General features: G+C 42.4%; 2 protein-coding genes across 17 annotated transcripts in view; one reads left to right on the top strand and one right to left on the bottom strand.

Annotated features, from left to right (window-relative positions):
• The first annotated feature begins 1,205 nt into the window (after positions 1–1,205).
• Positions 1,206–10,915, top strand: LOC100123174 (JNK-interacting protein 1). Of its 5 annotated transcripts, none has more exons than XM_016982409.3 (8): positions 1,206–1,441; positions 2,732–2,953; positions 3,630–3,832; positions 4,711–4,995; positions 5,629–5,781; positions 5,919–6,202; positions 6,269–6,447; positions 6,526–10,915. In XM_016982409.3, the coding sequence occupies exons 1-8, from the start codon at positions 1,359–1,361 to the stop codon at positions 6,596–6,598; spliced, it is 1,482 nt and encodes a 493-aa protein (XP_016837898.1). In that variant the 5' UTR covers positions 1,206–1,358; the 3' UTR covers positions 6,599–10,915. The 5 variants fall into 5 exon arrangements, with proteins under 5 accessions (XP_016837898.1, XP_016837896.1, XP_016837889.1 ...); XM_016982407.3 differs by having other exon boundaries at positions 3,612–3,832; XM_016982400.3 differs by having other exon boundaries at positions 3,591–3,832.
• Positions 8,704–22,805, bottom strand: part of LOC100123168 (neuronal PAS domain-containing protein 2) — a 40,012-nt gene continuing 25,910 nt past the window's right edge. For 7 of the 12 annotated variants that reach the window (XM_008217176.4, XM_008217175.4, XM_032596022.1 and 4 more), the window contains 14 exons: positions 17,900–18,069; positions 17,600–17,673; positions 17,027–17,125; positions 15,399–15,726; positions 14,882–15,145; positions 14,545–14,695; positions 14,374–14,467; positions 13,801–14,287; positions 13,554–13,729; positions 13,130–13,475; positions 13,006–13,053; positions 12,881–12,927; positions 12,660–12,797; positions 8,704–12,585 (listed from right to left, as the gene is read on the bottom strand). In XM_008217176.4, coding sequence (XP_008215398.1) covers positions 12,514–12,585; positions 12,660–12,797; positions 12,881–12,927; positions 13,006–13,053; positions 13,130–13,475; positions 13,554–13,729; positions 13,801–14,287; positions 14,374–14,467; positions 14,545–14,695; positions 14,882–15,145; positions 15,399–15,726; positions 17,027–17,125; positions 17,600–17,673; positions 17,900–18,069 — 2,494 coding nt within the window. In that variant the 3' untranslated portion in view covers positions 8,704–12,513. The remainder of the gene's footprint in view (positions 12,586–12,659; positions 12,798–12,880; positions 12,928–13,005; positions 13,054–13,129; positions 13,476–13,553; positions 13,730–13,800; positions 14,288–14,373; positions 14,468–14,544; positions 14,696–14,881; positions 15,146–15,398; positions 15,727–17,026; positions 17,126–17,599; positions 17,674–17,899; positions 18,070–22,805) is intronic. The other 5 variants (XM_032596026.1, XM_032596024.1, XM_032596025.1 and 2 more) reach the window with 2 other exon arrangements.

The following is a 22,805-nucleotide window of genomic DNA, read 5'->3' as shown; positions in this document are numbered from 1 at the left end:
GATATACCATTTGTTTCGGCTGCTGTTTGCGTATGTCTAGATGATCTCGTTCCTTTTTAATCATTATACAGTTGTTACAAAAGATTATTTCATGTTCATGTGAAACCGCGCGCAATTTCGAATACAATCGGAACACGAGGGCCGAACTGACGAGCTTATCGAGATTCATGCGTCCGGCGCGGGGAATCGTTAATTAACAAATGGCCCCCATACGAAACTTTGTCTTCTCTCCACCCACTGCGCATATACCTGTATCTTACGTACATATATTCGAAATCGATATTCGAGTCTCGTGCGTTATAAAGTTTATTTATTTTCTAATCCAGCATAATCGAGCTGATAGTTTAGCAGTTGTGTCGTCGGATTTTTCCGGAACTATGCGAGCGTGGAAGAAAATAAAGAGGGAGGATTCCTCGCTTTACGAGGGATCAATCACTTACCGCGTGAAGAGAATCTCGAGGGAAGAGCTTGTTCGCTTTTATCTCGCATTCCCGACTCGAGGCGATATCACAATAGGTGTTATATTTCATGTATACACCGAAGTTAGCTTCTGCGGGTGTATCAGAAAAATAAGTACTTCTTTTGTAAGAAATTTCATATCGTTGCAGAAAAAGAACTTTTTCTCGCAGAAGTAAAGTGAATGGGTACTTAATGTCTTATTCAAATAGCTTTATCCTCTTGAGGAGGAAAAAGGGAAGCTTCAGCCGTATTGATGAGAAGGTAGGGATATAGCAAACCCTTTTTTTGGGTCATTTCTTTATTTATAACTATATATATATATATATATATATCGGGTTTTAATTGGGTCGACAATGAATAAAAGCGTTCTCGCATGAATAATTTTCCGTAAGTTTTTTGCAAAGCACACCTGCGAATACATAATTCCTAATGAATTTTGCATTCGCTTCGTCTATAATCGTTAATAAATCAGTCGACGTAACTCACTTCCATTCCACTTTCTTATAAAAACATTTACCCCAGCTTCTGCGTAAATAATCGAAAAATCATCCAAGAACGCTCTCCGCGAGCTAAATTCCTCAACAAAAAAAAACATTCAAAAATCCTGAAAACACCCCAGCATCGGCTAACACGAGCACCCTCCAGCAGATAGCGCTACCTAACCGGCCACCCCCATACGCCGCTCTTGCGCGCAATCGCGTCAAGACTCTCTCCGTCGTGAAAAAGAAGCATCAGCCGCAGCAGCAGCAGCAGCAGCAGTAGCCCGAATCAATATCGTCGCGGGCAGGCGGCGCGCTGTGCTGCAGCAGAGCAGCTCGTCGTCGCCTCGGTCTATAGACACACGCCATACATAGAAGTATTTTTCCTGCGAGCTCGTCTCCGAGGAGCAGCCTCTCGAGATGGCCGACTCCGAGTTCGAGCAGTTCCGTTACTACTTCGAGCGGCTACCCCAGCACCTGAAAGCGCCGATATCAAATTACACGTGAGTAGATAGAACGAGGCTGTAGAGTCTAGCATTGACCGACTGCTGCTGTCGACATTTAATATGCGCGACGACGACGACGACGACGACGACGACGGCTATAGAGTCAGTTTTTTCGCGAGTGTCAGGGGAGAATGATTGCACCAGCTGCGCTACTGCGATGCTTCTGCCCGAGCTACTGCTCAGGATTTGCTTCTTGATATACTACGCCTGCTGGACCATCCGATGTAGGTAAGGTTGTTGCACATCGGAGACGACCTTCCTCTATACCTGTCTGTCTCTCTATAAAACGCGGATAACGTGTTGAGCTTTAAAGCTCGTTAGATTGATTATACGATTCGACGCTTTGTTTGTCGTGGGCCGACTCTCAAGCTGTCATCGTAATGCGATCAGAGCCGAGACTCTCTGCGCCGCCGCACATGAATATTTCACCTCTGACCTGAAAAAGCTCTTGGGCGTGTATCGCTCAAGACTTGATCCTCTGACCCGTATCGTTGCACCTGTAAAAAGTCATCATCCCCTGGGAGGATCGACTGCGCGACGTCACGTGATACATCTCTCGATATTCCAGTCTCTCTCCCTCGCGTCAATACTCCCTCGCATGGTGTCGTCGTCGTCGTCGTCGTCGTCTGCGGCGCATGTGTACGTGTGCATACAACACACTCGCACAGCTTTCTCTCTCTCTCTCTCTCTCTGCAGTACGAAAGTCTTGGCGAATCCTCTGCCCTCTCATTTTTTTTTCCTCGTATAAATATCCTCCGGATATATCGACCCACCCTCTGTCTCTCTGCGGCGTTTAAGCCAAGTGCTCGTGCAGCTGGCTGAGCTTTTTTCTTTCTTTCTAATGAAAGAGCTTTGAGACGCCCGGTGAGTGACGTATAGCGCAGTAGGTGACGCGCGGAAATTAAGCTGATATCCTACATTGTTAAAGTGGCACGTATATAGGCTGCTTTTGCGCAACAAGCTTCTTTGCGGCGGCTATAATCAGTTCTCTGTGTCAAGGAGTTTAGAGCTTTTTTTTCGGAGGAGGAGGAGGAGGAGGAGGAGGACTTGTTATTCGGAGCTTTGCGTCTGATCAGTGTGTTACGTAAGAGCCGAGACGTCGAGTAATTTCAATGGCTCCGTCGAGACAAGAGATTTTCGGCACAACTCGAGCAATTAGCTAACAGGTCGATGCCCTGATTATTTTTCGTTCCTAATACGCATATAACGAGCGTTCGACGATGTCACGCGTATAGTGTATGATGGATTTATCTAACGAAAACCGATCGATCGACCGACAAATTTCAGACTAGTTCACGATGTCATGCTGGACGACTCGCCGACCTCGTCCCAGGGCAGCGACGCCGAGGTTGGCAGCAGGTCAGCCGGTGGTGTGGCCGGTGATTCCGAGGACGAGGAGGTCGTGGTGCTGCACAGGCACGAAGCGCACAGTGGACACAGCTCCGCGGACGACAGCGAGGACTGCGAGCAGATGTGCTGCTCGTCCATCGTCGCCGACAGCGATTTCAGGTACGGCTGCGAGCTTTTGACTCGGTTATACTGGGATCGATTTTTCAAATATTCATGCACGACGATATTATGATTGTATTATATTCTTTCTCTCTGGTATATGTGATTCGAAGTTTTTTTTTCAATTCTCCTACGATACGTACACGGCATGGTTTTCAGATATTATACGATTATTCGTTTCGTTTCGACTACGTTTGCCATTGATCTATTGAGAAGACGATGATGAATAGCTAGTGGTTTCGATACCTTAAAATCGATTACTAATATTCATATTACAACGTCTATTGTATGCTATTTGAATTTGACCAAAAAAACGTATAACAAAGCTTGTAAAATCGCGGTAACAATCATTACGGTTACATATATAGTCTAGCATTTTTACATTTCCCGCTGTCTATCGTTCCAGAGGATCAGCATTTCAGTTAGTCAATCATTCTAAGCTAGGAGTCATTAACGCATACCTTAACATATATCATAACTCGCATTAGTCGGCAGGACGATGTAAAAACAATAAAAGTCCATATAATAGCACACCCATCCAGCAAGTGAATCTCTAGGAAGTGCAGTAAATGTAAGGCATGCTCGTGAGTAGTACGTAGCTGAATCTTGGTATTGTTGCACCCCGGATGACGATTAGCTTGTTCGCCGGGCTGAGCAGTGGTGGACTTGTCGGCAGTGCTGGGAAGACGAGGGCCGGTATCAACGGCGGCCGGGACAGCGTTATCAGCGACATCGGCGACTCCTGCTCGTCCCTCAACTCCTGGCCGACGCCCGAGCATCATCCCAGACAACAAGCGCAGATACAGCCCAATGGGAGCAACAACGCTGGCACCGAACGCAGACGCAGGCGCTTGCCTGAGATTCCCAAGAGCAAGAAGTGTGAGTTGAGATTTTTTTTTTTTTTTTTTTTACTCTTAGTGTTATCAATTAATCGGTACATCGCAATTTTGAATTTTTAATAATTTCGGCTTGGTGAGAAGAAGTGAGATCCAGTTTCGTGAATATTTATGCTGGCGATAGGTGGCGCACAGGCACTTTTACACTTCCCACATCGGTATCCGCTCTTTGACTCTATATATAGAGGTGTGCCGTTTATGCCAAGATCATCTTATTGGCAATTCAACGATACCGCAGCGCCAAAAAGCCCATGCTAATCTCCATAAAGTGGCGAGTTTGCGAAGCTGAAAAAAACTCGATTTTAATGGATACAAAATCGGGTTGGTCTCAGCTTTGAAAACTCACCAACTTATGGAAATTAGCATGGGCTTTTTAGCGCTGCGGTATCGTTGAATTGCCAATTTGGCCTGCCTCGGTCGCTCGTGCTATATAACTGCTTCGATTTAACAATCTATTTTAAATGTCGAGCAGGAAAAATTAATAACTATACGCGCTTTCCTCTACAGCTCGCAGAATGCGATCTAATTATTATTTATAATCCCGATCAATCGTCTGCCATACGATTAATACGAGATAACCTTTTGTAAGGGTTTGTCCTATACCGCCTTATAACGTACGTACGATCGATCTAAACGTATACGCAGCTTTCCAAACCAAAACGTTTCCTTACTCCACTTATCGATTGGACACAAATATATAAAGCATAAACGTCGAACCTCAATGGAATAACTCGCTTTCGATCGTAAGCCAATACACTCGTATAACCTTGTCCAACAACCGCAAAACCGATACTACTATACGTACCTGCAATCCTTCGCAAACGAACATTTTCTATACGCATTAAAATTTTCATTTCACAGCACTGTCGTGTCCGCTGTCGATGCAGTCGTCGCCGTCGCTGGCCGAGGAGTTGGGAGCAGCAGCGGCTGCAGCGGCGGCAGCTGCCAACAGGCCTCACCTAATCTTCCGCAAGTGCCATCCGAGTCTCCGACATCCCGAGGACGATTCGCCGGACAGTGAACGGATGGCAACGGATAGCGGACACTCGACTGCGCACTCGCCGGATAACGGGCCCAAAAGCGTATCGCCTATTCCTTGCAGCTCGTTGCAGAACATCGACTCGGTCTCGCCCGACAGTACTCCTGGTTAGTTGTTTATGCTCTTTTTTTTTTTTTTTTTTTTTTTTTTTAATCAAAGGTTAGGGAGTACGAATTAACGTTTTATTATGAAAGAAGAATTAGTTTTAAATCAACGCTTATACGTACAGCCTCGCGATACCACCGTGTCGGCGTAATCGCAGATGTGGAGCTAACGATCTACGCATCGTTATATAAAAGCTTCCCCCTGAGCAAGTAATTTTACCCCGGTATCGAGGATCGACCGAAAATAACGGCGCACCTATATAACCCTCGATTCCCGTCATCCGTTTACAATATCGTTAAACGTTCACCGTTCATTATTATTATTATATTCAGCCGGTATAGTAAGCCGTAGGGAGGAAACTTTTCAACTTTCCATTATATCAATTAAAAGTTGCAGACTGAGAAAGAGCACCTGTTATGCCGTTCGATAAATCTCACCCGACGACTCGTGCAATACAGAGTGGCAACACTTGTGTATACGTTATATATAAGAGCAGCGAGTAGGAGGTGCGCGCGCGCGGAATCGATAGAGCAGGAATTCAAGTCCGCTTCGTCGTGAGACTTTTTTCCGTATACCGAGAAAGCTAAAGACAAAGTAGATTTCAAAGTTGGAACGCGGGCGATGCGATGTTTCAGGAAGCGGGGGTGTACCCTTCACGCAGCTGGAACTGCTGGAGGCGACGCACAGGGGACTGCACAAATTCGTGCCGCGGCATCGGGACGAGATCGACCTGGAGATCGGCGATCCCATTTATGTACAGAAAGAGGCCGACGACTTGTGGTGCGAGGGTGAGTGTTCTCTCGATATATAAAGCTTATTTTATAATTTTCGATTCCAACGCGGGCTACGTTGCTCTGTGCGATTAAAATTCACCGGTTTCTGCTACTTTAACATCGACTTTAAACGATTTTGTTCGAGCAAACAGGAGTGAATCTGCGAACGGGTCGTCAGGGCATCTTCCCGTCGGCGTACGCAGTGGACATGGACTACAGCGACTTTGATCCAGCGGCGCCGAAGGTCAAGAAGGAGCGTTATCTCCTGGGTTATTTGGGTTCGGTCGAAACCCTCGCGCACAAGGGCACGTCGGTCGTCTGCCAGGCCGTGCGTCGAATCGTCGGCAACGGCTCCCAGGACTCGCCCGTGTCGCAGAGCTGCATACTCGAGGTCTCCGATCAGGGGCTCAGGATGGTCGACAGAAGCAAGCCCAGAGTGGGTATTAAAGATTTTTAGCGACTTTCGAAAATAGGATTAGTTTATATACGCTTGGCTTTGCAGAAGAACACGGGCCCGTGTCACGACTACTTCTACTCGCTGAAAAACGTCTCCTTCTGCGCCTTTCATCCTCGAGACCACCGTTACCTTGGATTCATCACGAAGCATCCCACGTTGCAGAGGTTCGCGTGTCACGTTTTCATCGGCCAGGACTCGACGAGACCAGTCGCCGAAGCAGTCGGGTAATTATTAACAAAATATAGAACGTATCTCTTTCAGCGTCGATTCGCTGAAATTTAACGACGTCGCTTCTCTTGCAGACGAGCCTTTCATCGATTCTACACGAAATTCATCGAGACTGCTTTCCCCATAGAGGACATCTATATTGAATAAAGTTCCCGCAGCCATCTCATCAGCAATCCCCTCTGTAAATACATTTCTCCCATAAATAGTTGCCAGCGCACCGGCAGAGAACTACAATATATTATATATATATATATATGACAAACAAATTATATAAACCAAACATTAAGCGCGACGTGGAAGGAAAACAAATCAACGTGTTTAATCTTCGTCTTTCGGTTGAATTTTGTAGCTTCGAAGAATATCGTACTCGAGTAGCTACTTTAAAGAAGAAAAAAATAATAAAAATAAACAAAACAAAACAAAAAATGACAACAGAGAAAATCAACCTCAATCAATATATACATACAGGTGAAATTTGTATATTACTTATACGACGCTATATGCATTGTTATTATCAAAAATATTTAAAGTAGCGCTTTGGGTATTTTTTTATTCTTAGGACGGAGAGAAAACATTTTTCTTGATTTCTGTGATCTCATACGTATGTGTATCGTTGATGAACGTCAATTTAATGACATTCTTTCGCTGCGTCTATATAACTAAAGTTCGGATTGTATACCCTAATTAGACCGAGGCGAAATTATCAAATTTTTCTATTTTACAAAAATGGGAAAGAATTTCATTATACTGATCGATTCTCGCTCGCAAAGTAGTGTCAGAAAGTTTTTGAGTTGCGTAGTTTGACTTCGTATTATTATTATTGCGAGTATATAAAAACGCGAAATTAACTACACATAAGTATTGTATTTTGCATGTTACGAAATGTTCTCCGTGGTATTCAATTTCACTGTAATTTAAATCTAAGTGCGATTTTCGCTATGTATATCAAAAGGACCATTTCGTGTAGGGCGCGTAGAATACGACTAGTGTTGTAGAAGTATTACTTCCTCCAAGTGGCAAACACTTCTTATATGGTATCGAGTTCTTCAAAATCGCAATGAACGTGTCCGACGGTTTACCGAAAGCGAGACGAAAACAAAGTTCGAAAAATTTCACCTGTCTGTATAGTCCTGGCGTAGCCCCATATACTGACCGAAATGCTTTAAAATAATGCGACGAATTTCAACGGCACTTACCGTTTTAGCTTGACGATAAAGTGTAAAATTAAATTTGTATGAAAATTTAAATCGAAACCTTTGTGGACGACTACTCATCAATGGTGTAAGGTGACCCCCGGACTGCGCCAGGACTAGTATATCGCAATCGATCGATGCATACTCGAAAGCAATTGACAAAATATACTCTTTACAAACGTATTATTATTATTGTTTAAGCGCGCGATTACTCTTATTGACGATTGTTTACAATTTTTATTATTTAACGTTGACTTTTGTATCTCGAGCACGCTGCAGTGCCATCGCTTCGACGAAAAAAGTATTTCAATTAAACATCTATCACGGCTATATGATATTGTTTCATTAAAAAAAAAAGCTCGCTAGAAAAGCTCACAAACATAAATATTTTTCTATTTGTTCGCGAGACGCGTGTGTGATGTGAACGCGAAAGGTGTTATCGAACACGGTTAACGGAGACCTGTGAATTCGAGCGAAGGAACGGAAAGGCGAGATTTGCATTTTATTTTGTGTGAAGAAGAAATGAAAAGACTTATAGCTTATAGTTAGCTGACTAATCGTCGATGTAATTAATAAATTATCTGTAAGATTTAAAAGAAAAAAATGTGTAGAACATTTAAAATCCGATATGTGCAAGAAGGGAAATCGTGGTATGCGGAGCGAAGTTTTTGTAAACAATTATTTTTACGATCATTTTTCTTTTTTCATTCTTTCTCATAATGTCTACATATATTTTTCTCATATCAGGCAGCATTATTTACAAAAATGTTCCACCTCTACGAAGTCTTGATAATTCAGTCTTGACACAATAACTATTACGTGTACAATGATTTCCAATCATTATAAAGAATTCATTATTTGTTATACAATAATAATAGTAATAATAATATTAATCCACCCTTATCTCCTTCTATTTTTCCTTTTTTTTTATAATTTTTAATCGTACAAGATTATTATAATTTTTCTTTTAATTTAGCGCATTAACAAAAACAGTAAATAATTCACGTTTATATGAAAAATCTATGCCAAATCAACGATCTAAATTTAATTTCTCAAACATATCTTTAAAAGTTTATATATTTAGGAGTTTCGTTAATTTCACAGGTACTTCATCATATACAATTTTAAGCGATGAGGAGCATTTGGGTTGGCTGCGCAATTGACGACGTACTACGTATGTACAAGTTTATCGAAAACCGATTTTCGTCAGACTGACGTAATTGCTGCATTCCGTATCGAAGAATCAGGTAAATGTAAAAAAACGAATTGAGTCTTAAAAAAAAAAGATGACAAGTCTTATTTTCTTAAAAATGTTTCATCGAAATATTTATATTCTGCGGATAAAAAATGAAACCTGAATGCAATTTTTTACACAGAGTGTGACATTGATTAATCGTTTCTTCGATTCCACAATCTTCGACTAGAACTTTAAATTCGTGATTTAGTGGCATATAGAATTTTTCGCCTTCATATTACATACGAAGAACCGCAATTTCAAAAAAATCGTAGCACGTCATGCGCAGACAAATTGGAAGAATTTGTCGTTTCCTTTTTTTTCTTTTAATCGCTGTTACTTCGTTGAGAATTACTAAGCAGAACTATGTCGTTAACGAATCACTGAGAATCTGATCTTTGAACAGTCTGAGTTTTCTCGAAAAATTGGTTGTCTAACTTTTTAAAAAGTAATTATTAAGTACATCATACAGCAATGAATGTCTCTGTCACGCGAAAAAAGTATTGCAGAAACTTATTGAAAAACATTAATTATCGATGCTTGAATTAACGAATTCTCCAGTATTGCGTAATAAAAAAAGACAATTTATCCAGACAACCTAACGAGAAAACTTTTAAAAGATTCGAACTGCATGCCTAACCATTAAACATTTTTATAAATCTCTGCGAGTATCTGAATTATCGTTCATCTACTCATAATTCACAATATTCACGAGTGCCATCAACTATTAAAGTTTTGTCCGTTTCGATCTCTGTTAAAATTACAAGTATTACAATTACGAAAATGGCTGTCATCATTTTCGTACAATTATTGCCCGATTGCGCAAACCATCGATACGTGGTATTGGAATATCGATTCCGCATGGCTCATTTAAAAAGTGGCGAGAGAACACTGAGATTACGAGTAAGTTGAGTTTGTCTTTATACAAAGATCGTCCTCGCAAACAATTCACAGTAATGAGACGATCGACGATGAATTACACTACAACATGAGACGGAAACATCATAGTTTTAACTTCCCTAATTACACTTGCGTCGTTAAGTTAATTTCAGTCGCCATGAACTCTGGAACCGGTCATTCACATCAAAAACAGTTATGTACAATAAAAAGATTTTTTTTCTTCAAATATCGATCGTTTCATCAGCTGCTACCCTCGTAGTGCAGTATAGTAATAAAATTGTAATGATAATTATAATGACGATGTCGGTGATAGTAATAATAGTAATAGAAATAATAATAATAATAATAATAATAATAATAATAATAATAATAATAATTACAATAATTATCATAATATTAATAATGATGATAGTTATAATAATATTAATAATAACAGACGCATTTTAATATTGTTGAAGCACGTAAAAAATTTTTTATATCTTAATAGGCGTAAACTTTAGCGCGCTAAAAACAATTTATATAGAAATCGATTATGCAATGCTGAAGCATATTCAACTATATTTCATATAATAACATAATCATTGGAGTAAATATAACATCGCAAGACAATCCAAAGAAAAGGTACACAAGTAAGTATGTCGACATCCGTGCACTATTTTCATGAAAAAACTGTTGAGTTTGGAGAGCCTCGCAATCTTGCATAATTTTTACATTGCAGTCTTACGGTGAGCCAATTAAATAACGATGGCAACGATTTCCATTATATCGTTCATGAATTAGCATTAACATTTTAAACGCATAGTACTCATAAATCTAACATATTGTACAACATTACTTTGCATCTCGTCACATTTTGCACTCGGTTTCCCCAGACGCGTGCTCGCACTTAAACGTTCGAACACGGTTTGGTAGTTTCATTTTCTTATAACTAAATTGACTATTTACAATTTTTTAGCATTTGTCGAGTTTTTACATTTAGGGCATATTCTAAAAATAACTCAATACTTTCTATAGAAGGCAACGTGCAACGTATCTTGCAATGTTAAGACTTCGGAAGTGATCAAAACTTTTGTAACTTATCTGCACCTTTCTTGGCCGTACAATTATAAATTTGCGTTATATCTAAAAAAAAAAAAACGAATAGCTCATGCAACTGTCATTCATATTAAATCAATGATTTAGGCATATTAGACTAGCACTAGCAGCAATGGTATTTAGAATTATTAGGATATTCTATTGTCAAAAAGTGTAACTTAATGTTCTTCATAACATTCAGAAGTATTAAAAATCTACTTTTTGTTTTTAACAATATCCGGTCATCATTTTTTTTTTTCAAGAGATAAGAAAGACAAGACCAATGAAAAGTAGTATATAATGGCACCGAGGGAACAAGGGTTATTGACGCGCGCAAGTGAGTTACTGGATTCCGTTTGTGGACTTAGAACTGAGGGATCGTGTTTGGGTCATTTTCATATTCTGGCCGATGTATCCATTCAATCGGAGGTGCCCTTTTTCTTTGGTTTGTCTTTTCCTTATTTCTTTCTATCCGAAAAATACAGTCTAGTTCACGAGCGGAATCACAGTTTGATGAACCAAGTATCACATCAAAAATAAAGTTCCATCATTTTTTGAATCAATTATTAAGTTTAGAACCATAAAATAGATTAGTGAGGGTTACCGCATGGAACCGATAACCTTATACAGAAGTGAGTTGCTGCGCGAACTATTTCAAGAGCCCTTATCATTCCCGAGTGTAACACACATTTTTTACTCGTGCCCGACAAAAAGTCGGTTGTATTTACTTCTAAATTATATGGATAACGCCACAAAAACTTTGTCTCTAAAAACTGCAGCACGTATGCTCGTTTCTACGTCTATTCCCGTCTTATAACGATGCCCACGTAATTTGCAGTCCAAGCGGATCGAGGACAACAACACGCAGGCGCCGCTCAGCGAAAGTAAAAGCATAGAAACGTAAGAGTTTCTAAGCGTGAGACGATGTGCCGTTTTTACTCCGTGGAAACGGGGAATAAAACACATACTCCAGGGTATGGATAAAAATGTACTTAAACACTAAGTACTGATAAGTACTGAACATATTATGCATGTTCAGAAGTATTGATTAAATGTTGGTTATAATAAAGAAAGCAAAATTGAATATAAAAAAAGAAGATAAAATTTCGATCAGAATACGAATCAATTGCACTGAGCTCGTATTGAAGCTTTAGATATTCAAACTACTCAAATTTTATAATTTGCATTTAGTATGCACTGTTTCTTGGGCAGTTAATTTAAAAATATGAATCTAGCTAACCAGCAGCGTTTAGGCAAGTTTTGACCATTTTGAATGTTACATCAAGTTAATACAAACATTTGTATTTCGTCATTGCCCTGTTCACTTTAATTAATTTTTAGAATATGCCCTGTTTCGGTCGTCTAGTCTTTCGATAAAAAAAATACGAACTTCTTTCTCGAGAAATTTCCAGCTCTATGATATCCTATCTTGCGTCTTGTTCCATCTTTTTGTACAATTACAGTCAGTCGACTAGACACGACACATCTTATATGGCAAAATTCCGGAGATTGCACCTTTATCTCTTTACGATTCTTGAACAGACTTTCGCCTTACAATCATAGGAAGCAAAGTCGATTGTTATGCTCTGGCTTTTGCGATCTTCCTATTTGCGTCCTCACGTTGGCCTCAAGTGAACATTGGCGTTGTTATTGTTTATTCATTAGACGCCAATGTCATGTTGGACGTTAAGTTGCGATCCGGCGAGTTGTTGCTTCTGAATCTTGTGATCGCTCTGCAAAGATTGAAATTCTCCTGCATCAGTGAGAACATTGTTAATACAATCCATCAAAAAAAACGATTTATTACATGTCCTTCTATGAAACTATCGCATTTAGTTGCGATAGCCGAGTCTTCTCCGTCGCTGAACTGTGATTCACAAGAAGACATGCTGTCTGCTAATTGTAAATGTGCACGCCTTACTTCATTCTCAACAACGACGCCTTGCTACAAAAAGCGTTTCATTTTTATATCTTTTATAATCATTACTGATGTTTAAAACAATTATTTTAGCAAGAAAAAATTCTTACATCACTAGTAGGATACTGGTGAGCATTTTGATCTTCTACTTCTGTTTCTGTAAAATAAATTAAAGTGTATAGTAAATTACTAATAAAAAGGTATTGAGAAAAAATCTCATTGACTTGACATTTACCTTCGAGATTTATCGTAGGTGGTATGTTGGAAAACAACTTAATGATAGCTGAAAAAAAAACATAAAAAAATTAGACAGTCTCTAAAAAAAGTAAATTATGAAAATTTTTAAAAGAATTATTTACCAGGGTTGTTTTCAATTGCTGAGTTTAACAATTGATCATCCGCCATATCTTGAAAATCGATAAATTGATTTTCTGTCAAGGCTATGGATATTTCATTAGCCTCAAGTTGTTTGAAGTCCGACTGGACCTCTTGTATTTCTGTCGTCAATGTCATTGGCTGCACTGGAGCATATGCTGCTGAATATTCTCCATTCACGCATGGTATGCTATCGGAGATATTGACAATATTTTCGACATTGTTTGCACTTCTTTTTTTCGGACTAATGTTATTTGTGTTGTTGAGATGTTCATATGGTCTTTTTAAGCCCGTTTGCTGTCGCGGCTTTTGCTGTGGCAGCGGTGGCTGCTGGAAAATTTATTTAACACATTAAAGTGGTGTGACGATCAGTGGCCTTAGATTATAGATAAAATAATTGTTTCTTACTAGATCGTCATTGGCGTTTATGGAGGGTCCTTCAGTGTAAAGCTCTTTCATCTCAAACGTCGAAGGAAAGTTTGGTGGTGGATTCCGTTCCGATTTAGGGATGGGAGGTAGCTCAAGAGTGGCCACAACTCGAAAATCAGGATCCAACTCGTCCACGTCGCTCGCAGGCGGGAAAACTGAAAAGTAAATCAATGTAAGAGTTATATACCATTATCATCTATATCTCGCACAAATTAATTTCAATTACGGTAAGCGTGAGAATTCCAAGCGGTACCTTTCTCCGCGATTGGAACCAAAGCTCGATTATTCAGAATAGCTACAGGACTTGAAGGATCTTCCAGTTCTGGCATTTTCTTTTCTCCGTACATCTTGACGCTTTTGCAACTAGTCTGAGCATGATTATTCTGCCCGTTGTCTATATATTTTTTTCCGCCGGAAGGTCGGTTGCCTTTTCCGTTCTTGTCACCCTTGCCTCCTTTGCCGAACGAAGCGTAGGCATTGGTTATGTCTTTGATGCCTATTTTGTTAGCTTGGATCAAGGCTGGGGGCAAACCCTGCGAGTAGATGGCTGCCTTGACCAACTGACTGTTTGGCAATGGCGCCGGCGAGTCTCGATCTTCGATGACCGGCTGCGGCAAGTCACCAAGCAAGTGAGCAACTGCGTCTTCCAACTGGGATGAATCATCTATGTTTTCCACAAGATGGCTCGTACTCGAGCACTCGGATTCCGATTCCTAATCGAGAATGCAATTGCCTGTTATTGTGCAATATGGATCAAGGTGCGTGCGCGATTAATCTCCAAAGATACGAGTGTACTTACGAATCCATCATCTCGGATGACTTTAGCCGCTTTACTAGTGATCGCAGAGAATCTCTTCTTCATCTCAGCTATCAATATCTCGCCTTCTTCTTCTCTGTAATTCGATAAAACGTCGTTAACGTTTACAATCGTATCGAAAAGCTTTGAAAAATTAAATCAGCATTGTCTTACGTTGTTAAGGTATTGATGCAAACAAACGATGTAATACAGTTCGCAGACTCGTCGTACTCGAGATATCCGTGCGTTCTCAGATAAATGTAATCGCCGGTTTTAGTCATGAGACGGTAACACGATGAGCCGTAATTCTTTCCACCATCGTACACTGTGAAGAAAAAAATTCATTGTAATTTAACAACCGAGCGTCTTACGCCATGATAGCGATAGATTTGAATAAGTCGTAAAAAGCATAAATGCCAAGCGAGACAATGGCTCTTTGCCATGTTTATACAACATGACTCGTAATCTACCTCAGGGCGTGTGCAAAATAAAAATACAATGTAGAACTCACTCTCTCTAAGCGCCACGATGGTCCACCTGACGTCTTCCTTGTGCATGAATTTAAATGCACTTGTTCCGGACACCTCGTCGGACATGTATCCTGCGATAATCGATATACGATGATCGCAGAAGATGATTCTGCCATCAGGAAGGTGACGAGTGAAGTACTCGTTTTTATTCGCCTCCAATACGGATAGCTCTGTGATCGAACGTTTCTTCAGCAGCCGGGCGGTGCCGACGAAGATTATGTCGTTACTCGTGGAACTGTTTTCAGCTGCAACAATTTTATCTTATTTTATTTCGATTCAAGTACACAGAAGCCTTTTTGAAAAAAGCGCAGCACATCTTTCAAAGCAACGCGCGAGGTGTGCAATATTCAACGGAATCGCTGTAAAACACGAGCCTCGATCGATTTTTCAAATTACACACTGCAGCAAAGTGTACAGTTCAAATTGCGTTTTATTTCCGCACAATTATATAGTACCTCGCGTTATTCCAAGCAATTGCAAAAAGAGAGAAAATCTCACCCAATTTCGGTCGTTCCTTGGCCCTGCACTCGTTCGCCAGTCTCAGGACACCCGAGACCAGCACGTACTCGTACTGCGGAGTTTCCCGTCGCGAATTCGTTCGCTGTGTCATACGTATGTTGAAACTCCGTCTCTGAGTCTTGAAGTTGCTGTACTCCGGCCTCACAGCGCTATCATCCGAAGAGTTGGAGCTGTCCTCTAACGAGTCCGACGCCCCGAGTATGCTCGTTCCGATCATGCAGCTTTGGTCCGGTGTCAGGCCACGAGTCAGTTCTTCGTGGTCCTTCTCGTACGTGTAATTGTAAAGGGAGTCGCCGATGAGGTCGATCTGAAAAACCAAGCGGAAGCGCATCCTTGTGAAAAAATTCCAACACGTGCGCGAAATAATCGTCGTTTTTTATATACACGCAAACACGCGTGTCCGTCTACAGCGTAGGCGATACGCGCACACGTATATCATTGATGTATAAAGAGGGAAAAAGGCGCTGGAGATCCTTGTTTTCCCAGCGTGTCGTCGGCTACAATGAGATCTCTGATTGTGCGGCTTATCTCTCCCCCGATTCTCCGCTTTAAAAACAAGCCGAAACCGCGGCTCTTTACGCATTCGACTATACTTATTAGAGCTTAAATAGAGCTCGTTCAATTGTACAGCCTCTTCGGGAAATCAGGCACCGCGATAACTCGAGCGCGTAATCGATCGCTCGAGGATATAAGAGTTGAGGAAAAAAAAGGTTTCGGTGAGACGGATGAAAATTCGCGTGCATCGAGGAGACAAGGTGTCGCGCTGCAGTCTGCAGCCTCATAACGCGACACAAAAAAGTAGTAGCAGCAGCAGCAGCCTCTCGAACGAGGAAACAAATATCCGCGAACGGTCGCGCGTGCGGAAAGAGCGAGAGAGAGAGAGAGATGCGCAGTCCGGGAGAGCTTGCATAGAAAGGTTGCCATGGGAGCCGCTCGGGATGCTGCTGCTGCATTTGCCTGGAATTTGATCGATAATTCCCGACTGTTGCTGCTGTTGGCGCTCGTGCATAGAGGACCAGCCTGACTTTACCCGGCTGATAACCTTCCGCGATATCCTTGCGTGTCTTTAGCCTAGAGCTCTTGATAAACTCGTGCGTTTTCTTCTTCAATCAGTTATATTAGGATTCACGCGCTCGCAGGATTTTCCACGAACGCGACCACCGCAGCAGCCGCGCCTCTCCCAAAGGGTTAATTTCCTTAAGCGAACCTCGGCGTAATTACTCTCTCGCGCGCGTTGATTAACAGTCGGGGCGCAAATCATAACGGCGTCAATCAAGGCGAGCTGCATGCGCGCAGCCCGCGGTAATCGGCTGTTCGCGAAATACACGGCTGCGGAGGTGATTTCGGGCTGAAATTAATCGCGAATGAAAATTAATCACACACACACACACACACACACATCCACAGCGTTTATAAAAAAAAAACCGATCCCGCGCGCGCGCGACGCGTTTACTCTCTCGTGATATTAATTAAAATCCCGCGAGATGAACATGATGAACTCGCCGTTTATTCGTTTTGCGGAAAGCTCGCCGGCTGTGTATGGGCGTATGCGAGAGTTTTTGAGGGAGAGAGAGAGTTAAAAGTAGGTCAGAGCGTGAAAGATTTACCTGTTCGTGGCCGAGATGCTGCTCCACGTGCCGGCTGATGTAAATTATCTTGCCGGTGGTTGTGACCACCAGGAGAAAACTCGTGCTCCCTGCCAGGTTCTGAAATTTTTGTTCGATACACGTCAGTTTCTTTTCTCTTGTCTTCCTTTTTTTTCTTTTTTTTTTCGCGCGACATTGTCAGTGCGCGTATACTCGCTCGGCTCGCCGGTGCGCGCACGTCCATGGGATTATCATAGGAATTGGCCCCGTGCGCGAGTTATCAATATATAATTCTCGAACCGGGCATGAATATTCAGGCGGAAGATCCGCTCGTAAATCGCCAGCGAGTCTTCCGCGTGTGTAGGAAGTCGCGCGCGCGCGCGCGCGCGAGAAAATGGAAAGTATATTAGGAGGTACATTCGTATTCGAAAGTTATCCCTCAGGTAGGCGCGCGTACATCGAGGCTATATAAGCGAGTTTAGTCTAGCCTAAAGATAGAGACGGACGGTCGAGTATACGTGGACTGACAATGAAGCGGATTTTATATGGCGTTTCTTCGAATACTAATTCGCCAACAAGTCGATGGGGACTTACGTCTATCAGGCAGTTCTCGAGGTCGATGTCGTTGAACTGCCTCGGAAGAAACTCGTTGCTCGGGACGCCCAAAGCTGCAAAAATCAGAGCCGTTATGTAGTACATACCAGAGAGATATACCCATTCACATATATTTATGTATATCCACGGCGGCGGCGTCGTCTGGTCGCATTATTTTGGTTCCCGTGTAATTGGCCGCAAGCCGCGCGGACGTTTATTTTTAGAGACGGACAAGTGGAAGCGGAGGAGGAGGTGCGCGTGTATGTATGAATGGGACGTCGTGTAGCGATGGATACTTACTGTAGGCGACCCTGAGGTGGGCGGCGGTCAGCCTGAGCACCGAGATCTTGTCTTTCTTTCGCGAGCCGCCGTTGGAGACCGTCGGTACCAGCGACGCCATCGTCGCGATTTGGGTATTGAGGTTGTCTCGGCGCTGCTTCTCCGCCATGTTGCGCGAAGCTCGTGGGTTGCTGCAATCAGAAAGAGAGATGTATTCGTTATTATCTGCGCGATGGTTCTTCCTTTTTTTTCTCCCTACTCTCTGACGTTTATATCTCATGAGGGATTGACGTATGTGCGACAGAGAATTGATCCGATTTACATTTCGTGTGCGTTTTAGTAAAGATATATTTAAGGAACTACGCGTACAGTCACCTATATACATTATGCATTTTCCATGAAACAAGGGTCGACTCTCTCTCTCTCTCTCTCTCTCTCTCGTTAAAAGCTCTTCAAAGAATTTGAAAAACGTCCACGTGTATCATTACTCCCTCCCCCTCATTTTTTCCCTACACATATACCTAAATAAAAATCAATGCTTGTTATGCGCTACTCGATAAAATTCACGAGCCAAGGCCACGAAAGAGAGAGAGAGAGAGAGAGAGAGAGAGACCTTTACGAATAAGTAAACCAGCCGGTCGTTGATTATTCGATTTTCACTTTTTCCCGCGGGTAGCTTCTCGGACGTGCGTGTAAAAAGGAAGCTACGACGGTGTGTATAGGCGGCGCTGCATAGCGATCGATGCACATAACGCTTCGCCGGCCGGTCGGTCGGCCGTGAAAACTACGCATGCAACAAACAACTTGTATTACGGCGCAGTTCTCTGCGCCAGCGTATACCAGCGCCTATGTGTGCTGTACACACTATCGAGAGAGATGAATATGTATGCTAATGCGCTGTGTGTGTGTGTGTAGCTTGTTGCGCAATCGAGACTCCGATGGATATTCGTTATTGTGGATTGAGGAAACTACGATACTGTGCGGGTTTGTAGTTATCGAAATTATAATTATACGTGGAATTATTCGTGCTGCTGAAAACGTCATAGGTATATAATTTTGATCAATACATTGTAAGAAATCGTGTTTCTTCGGTTGCGTTGAGATTGTCTCTTGGAAAAATACTTTTCGCAGTTGCATAAGAGAAAAAAGGCGTGCTTGCGAGTTTTACCACTTTTCGCCATCAGCTCGGCATAAAGTATATATCATTATATTGCGTTGGAAAAAATCGGCTCTTCGGGAAATTCTGGATAAACGAGGGCTTTGATGACTTTAAAAAAATTACAGGACGTAGATAACGGTAGAATTTTCGCGGGGAAGTCGGCTGGACATCATGCGAAAGATGGTTAAAAGTATGCTTTCCTTCCGAGCGTCCAACCTCGGCTAAAATAAACAATAACCGATCGATCTGATCTAACCCAAAATAAATTTTTGAAGTATTCTTTTCCCCTGGGATTCTGTTGATAAGTGCTGCCCAGCTCACTTCCGCGCAAAGACGGTACCGATAACTAATTAATTAATTAATTTTTTGAGGCTCCTATGTACAGCCGTTTTTCCAAAAGTTGGAAGCAAAGGAGCGCGTCAATTTAACAATCGCATCGTGCGGATATCATTACAAGGGTAACGAACGCTAACACTTTCGCCGGGAATTTCAGGTCGGAACAAATCCAGAAAAAGCCGCGATCCCCTATCGCACTAGCTACATAAATATACGCAGCAGTCGAATTTGCATAGAGGCGAAGCCAATCCCTCGTTCCGCGGAGTTTTTCCATCTCTCCCGGCACACGCGCGCGAAAAGTTTCACGGCCGCAAATTCTATAGCATAATTGATTGTGTACACCAGCGCACCGCAGTGCAGCAGTAAAATAATTCCACAAACACGTCGCAATTAATTTCGCGCTGCAGATTATTACACATATTTGAATTTCGCGCGCTGACATAATATAAAAGAGACTTCTCACGAGACCGCGCGCGACGCGTGTAAATAATAATCTTTCCGGCCTCAAGGCCGTTCGAGTGTCGCGTAATATGCGTCACCGGCTATTTTGTTGGCAGAGAGAGAGAGAGAGAGAAGCTACATATGCACCGACCGATGTTATATTGTGATGCAGGTGTTGCACGCGTACTTTAATTGACGCGTTGGCCGGTGCGAATCTGTCGGATTTCGCGGTTGCATAACGCGTAGCTTTTGCTTAATTAGATCCTTCGTTGTAATTCGTACTGTTCATGCGTACTTGTATTTATAGCTCGCGATGTACGAAATGAAACTTCCATTCACATACGACAAAAGTATATTTTTCGAGCGCCGATTGTTTGTTTAAAAAATAAGAAAACGCCCCGCGGATATCGAGGAAATCCAAACGGCGCTGTATACAGATATAGATATATATATTTTATTAATCTCCAGAGCGAACGGATTGATCGATCTGTTTGCTTTAAAAACAATCCAGCGCGCAACTTTGTCCGGAAAAACGACAAACTTCATATCGCGCAAGGAGATCCGTCTATCTCGAAATAGCGAAAGGTTACAGAGAAAGTTATTTTATTCCGCGAATATACATCTCTCTCCCTCACGCGTGCGAGTTATAAACGCGAAGGAAAATACCTGGGCACCGAAGCCAAAGGTATTTATGCATTCGATAGATATACCAACGACTCGCACCGGCGGCGGCGGCGGCGGCGGTCATCGAAGGGACGCTTTCATATACGTTTTATTTAAACATTTATACGCGCAGATTCTTCGAGACGAGTCGCGGGAGAAAAAAAACTCGCGCTCAAGTCTGTTTTTAGCGTTTGATTAAACGTCGGCGTGTGCGGCTTTTTTTAAACAAATCTATATAGCGCTATATGTATAGTGAAGAGTGGATGTATTGAAAACTACGCATTACCGCAATTAATGTGTGTGCACACTGCACAGAGTCGCACTTAGCAACATTGCGGCAAAAGGCTGATGCCAAACAATCCAGTCCTGTCGGTCCTTCCTCGAATGCTCCGCCGTCGAAACAAATTTAGACGTTATATAAAGAGAGAGAGAGAAGAGAAGCTCGCGGAGAAAAGCCATTTGAGGCTATAAGCAATTGCGGGTGGATAGAGAAATTGATATTTCTATCGAGTATTTTTATGGTTCGCGAGCAGCGTGTCACACAACGATTTCGCGGTGTATAGAAGTATCGATTTTTTTTTTTTACAATCGTCTATACGATAACGTTCAAAGCGATAGTTACTTCTACCCGGAAAAAATATTATTAAACGTTTCCGGCGCGGCACACTATAAAATTCGTGTAAAAAAGTTGTTATTCGTCTAACCAATTTCAGTTTTCCTCTTGATCATATATATTTTTACACCAAGTTCAGCGCTTTTTCTCCCCCCGAAAATTAGCATACAAGAAAAACTCGTCCTGCCCTCGCGTTACCAGACACAGTTTTGCCAAAAGTATCCTAGACTATTTCGCCCCGCCTATACGAAGTCACCTTACAAAAGCCAAGAAATTATAAAGCTCCTCGCACAATCCCAGACCAATCGATACGCGAATCAGCGCCGAAAAAAGCCTCGTCTCGTATATCCCCCAGGTCGATCTATACATATACACGGAGGCGAAAAAAATCCTCTAAATTCAAGGATCCAGAGAGTACACTACACGCACGTACATAACACACAGAAAAGCCACCCCTCGATGGTGTTCTCTCCCCCTTGAGCGCGAGCCGCACGGCGCCAGTAGCGTCAAGGTCTCCAACGTCGTCCCGAGAGCGAGTTTCGATCCTCCTTCGCCGTTGGCGCCTATATATGCGCTGTTGGCACCCCCTTCGTACATTATATCGATGCGGGACCTTCCCTGTGTCTCTATTACATTATCACAGCGCACAACGCACCTATATCTATACATCGTTTTAAATAAACAATACACTCACTCCGCGATCGCCTCCTTTGTTTACCCCCGGTTGCGGGAGCTTTTTCCTCGCCGCTGAGCAGCGACCTCTCGACCCGCAATGTCGAGCCGCCGCACCACCGGCTGTAGAGTCAGCTCTCTTCGGTAATTATTTTTTTTCTCTATTTTCTCTCTCTCTCTCTCTCTCTCTCTCTCTCTCTCACCTGTGCTGCAGAGACTCTGTTCTTTTCTATTTTTTTTTTTTTTTTGCAGAGTTCGCGTGATTTGTACGTATGCGTATCGAGTAGATTTTGGATTGCCGCAAAAGGGGACAGATCGATAGATGGATGGATGCAGATAGCGAAAGAGAAAACGCGAATTCGAGATGGATCCGACGAGCGCGCGCGGCGTTATTTCGAAAGGAAGGAAATAAAATAAATTGGATCGAGTGGCTCCGCGAGTACAGCCGATATACCTACGTATAACAAACTGTGCCTGCAGTGTTATAGCACTCGTTGTTGGAAAATCACGACGCGATCGGAGCGTGTTATATGCATCGATTTTCTTTTATTGCTTTAAAAAAAAAAAAAATACATAGGTCGATTTCGCGTTCGAGTAATTCCGTTTCCCGCGCGAACCTTCCTCTCTCTCTCTCTCTCTCTCTCTCTTTTTCTTACATTCATTCACTCGAGTATATCCGCGCGCCGAGGGCTGGAATAATTATCGCTCGATCTATGAATCACGGAGTGTGTAGACTATATATAAGAGCGAAAGTCGTCGTCGTCGTCGCAACCAAAACACTGAATACATTAGGAACGAGAATAGAACCGCGCGGTATGAATTAGAATTCACAATTGAAAACAAACACATCACATACACACACACACACAGTCGCATATGTCGGCTCTTGCAGACCTGACCAGACGCAAAGGAAAAATATATATATATATACAGACTCTGCATCAGCTGAGCCGTGGGTGAAAAATTCGATCGTCGCGGCATGGCAACCGCGCCCTGCCTCACACTGTGTACTTGTATACATAGCAGCAGCAGCTGTCCCCCCT

The sequence above is a fragment of the Nasonia vitripennis genome, chromosome 1, assembly GCF_009193385.2.
Source record: "Nasonia vitripennis strain AsymCx chromosome 1, Nvit_psr_1.1, whole genome shotgun sequence".
NCBI lineage: Eukaryota > Metazoa > Arthropoda > Insecta > Hymenoptera > Pteromalidae > Nasonia > Nasonia vitripennis.
This window is presented reverse-complemented; position numbering and strand designations above follow the sequence as displayed.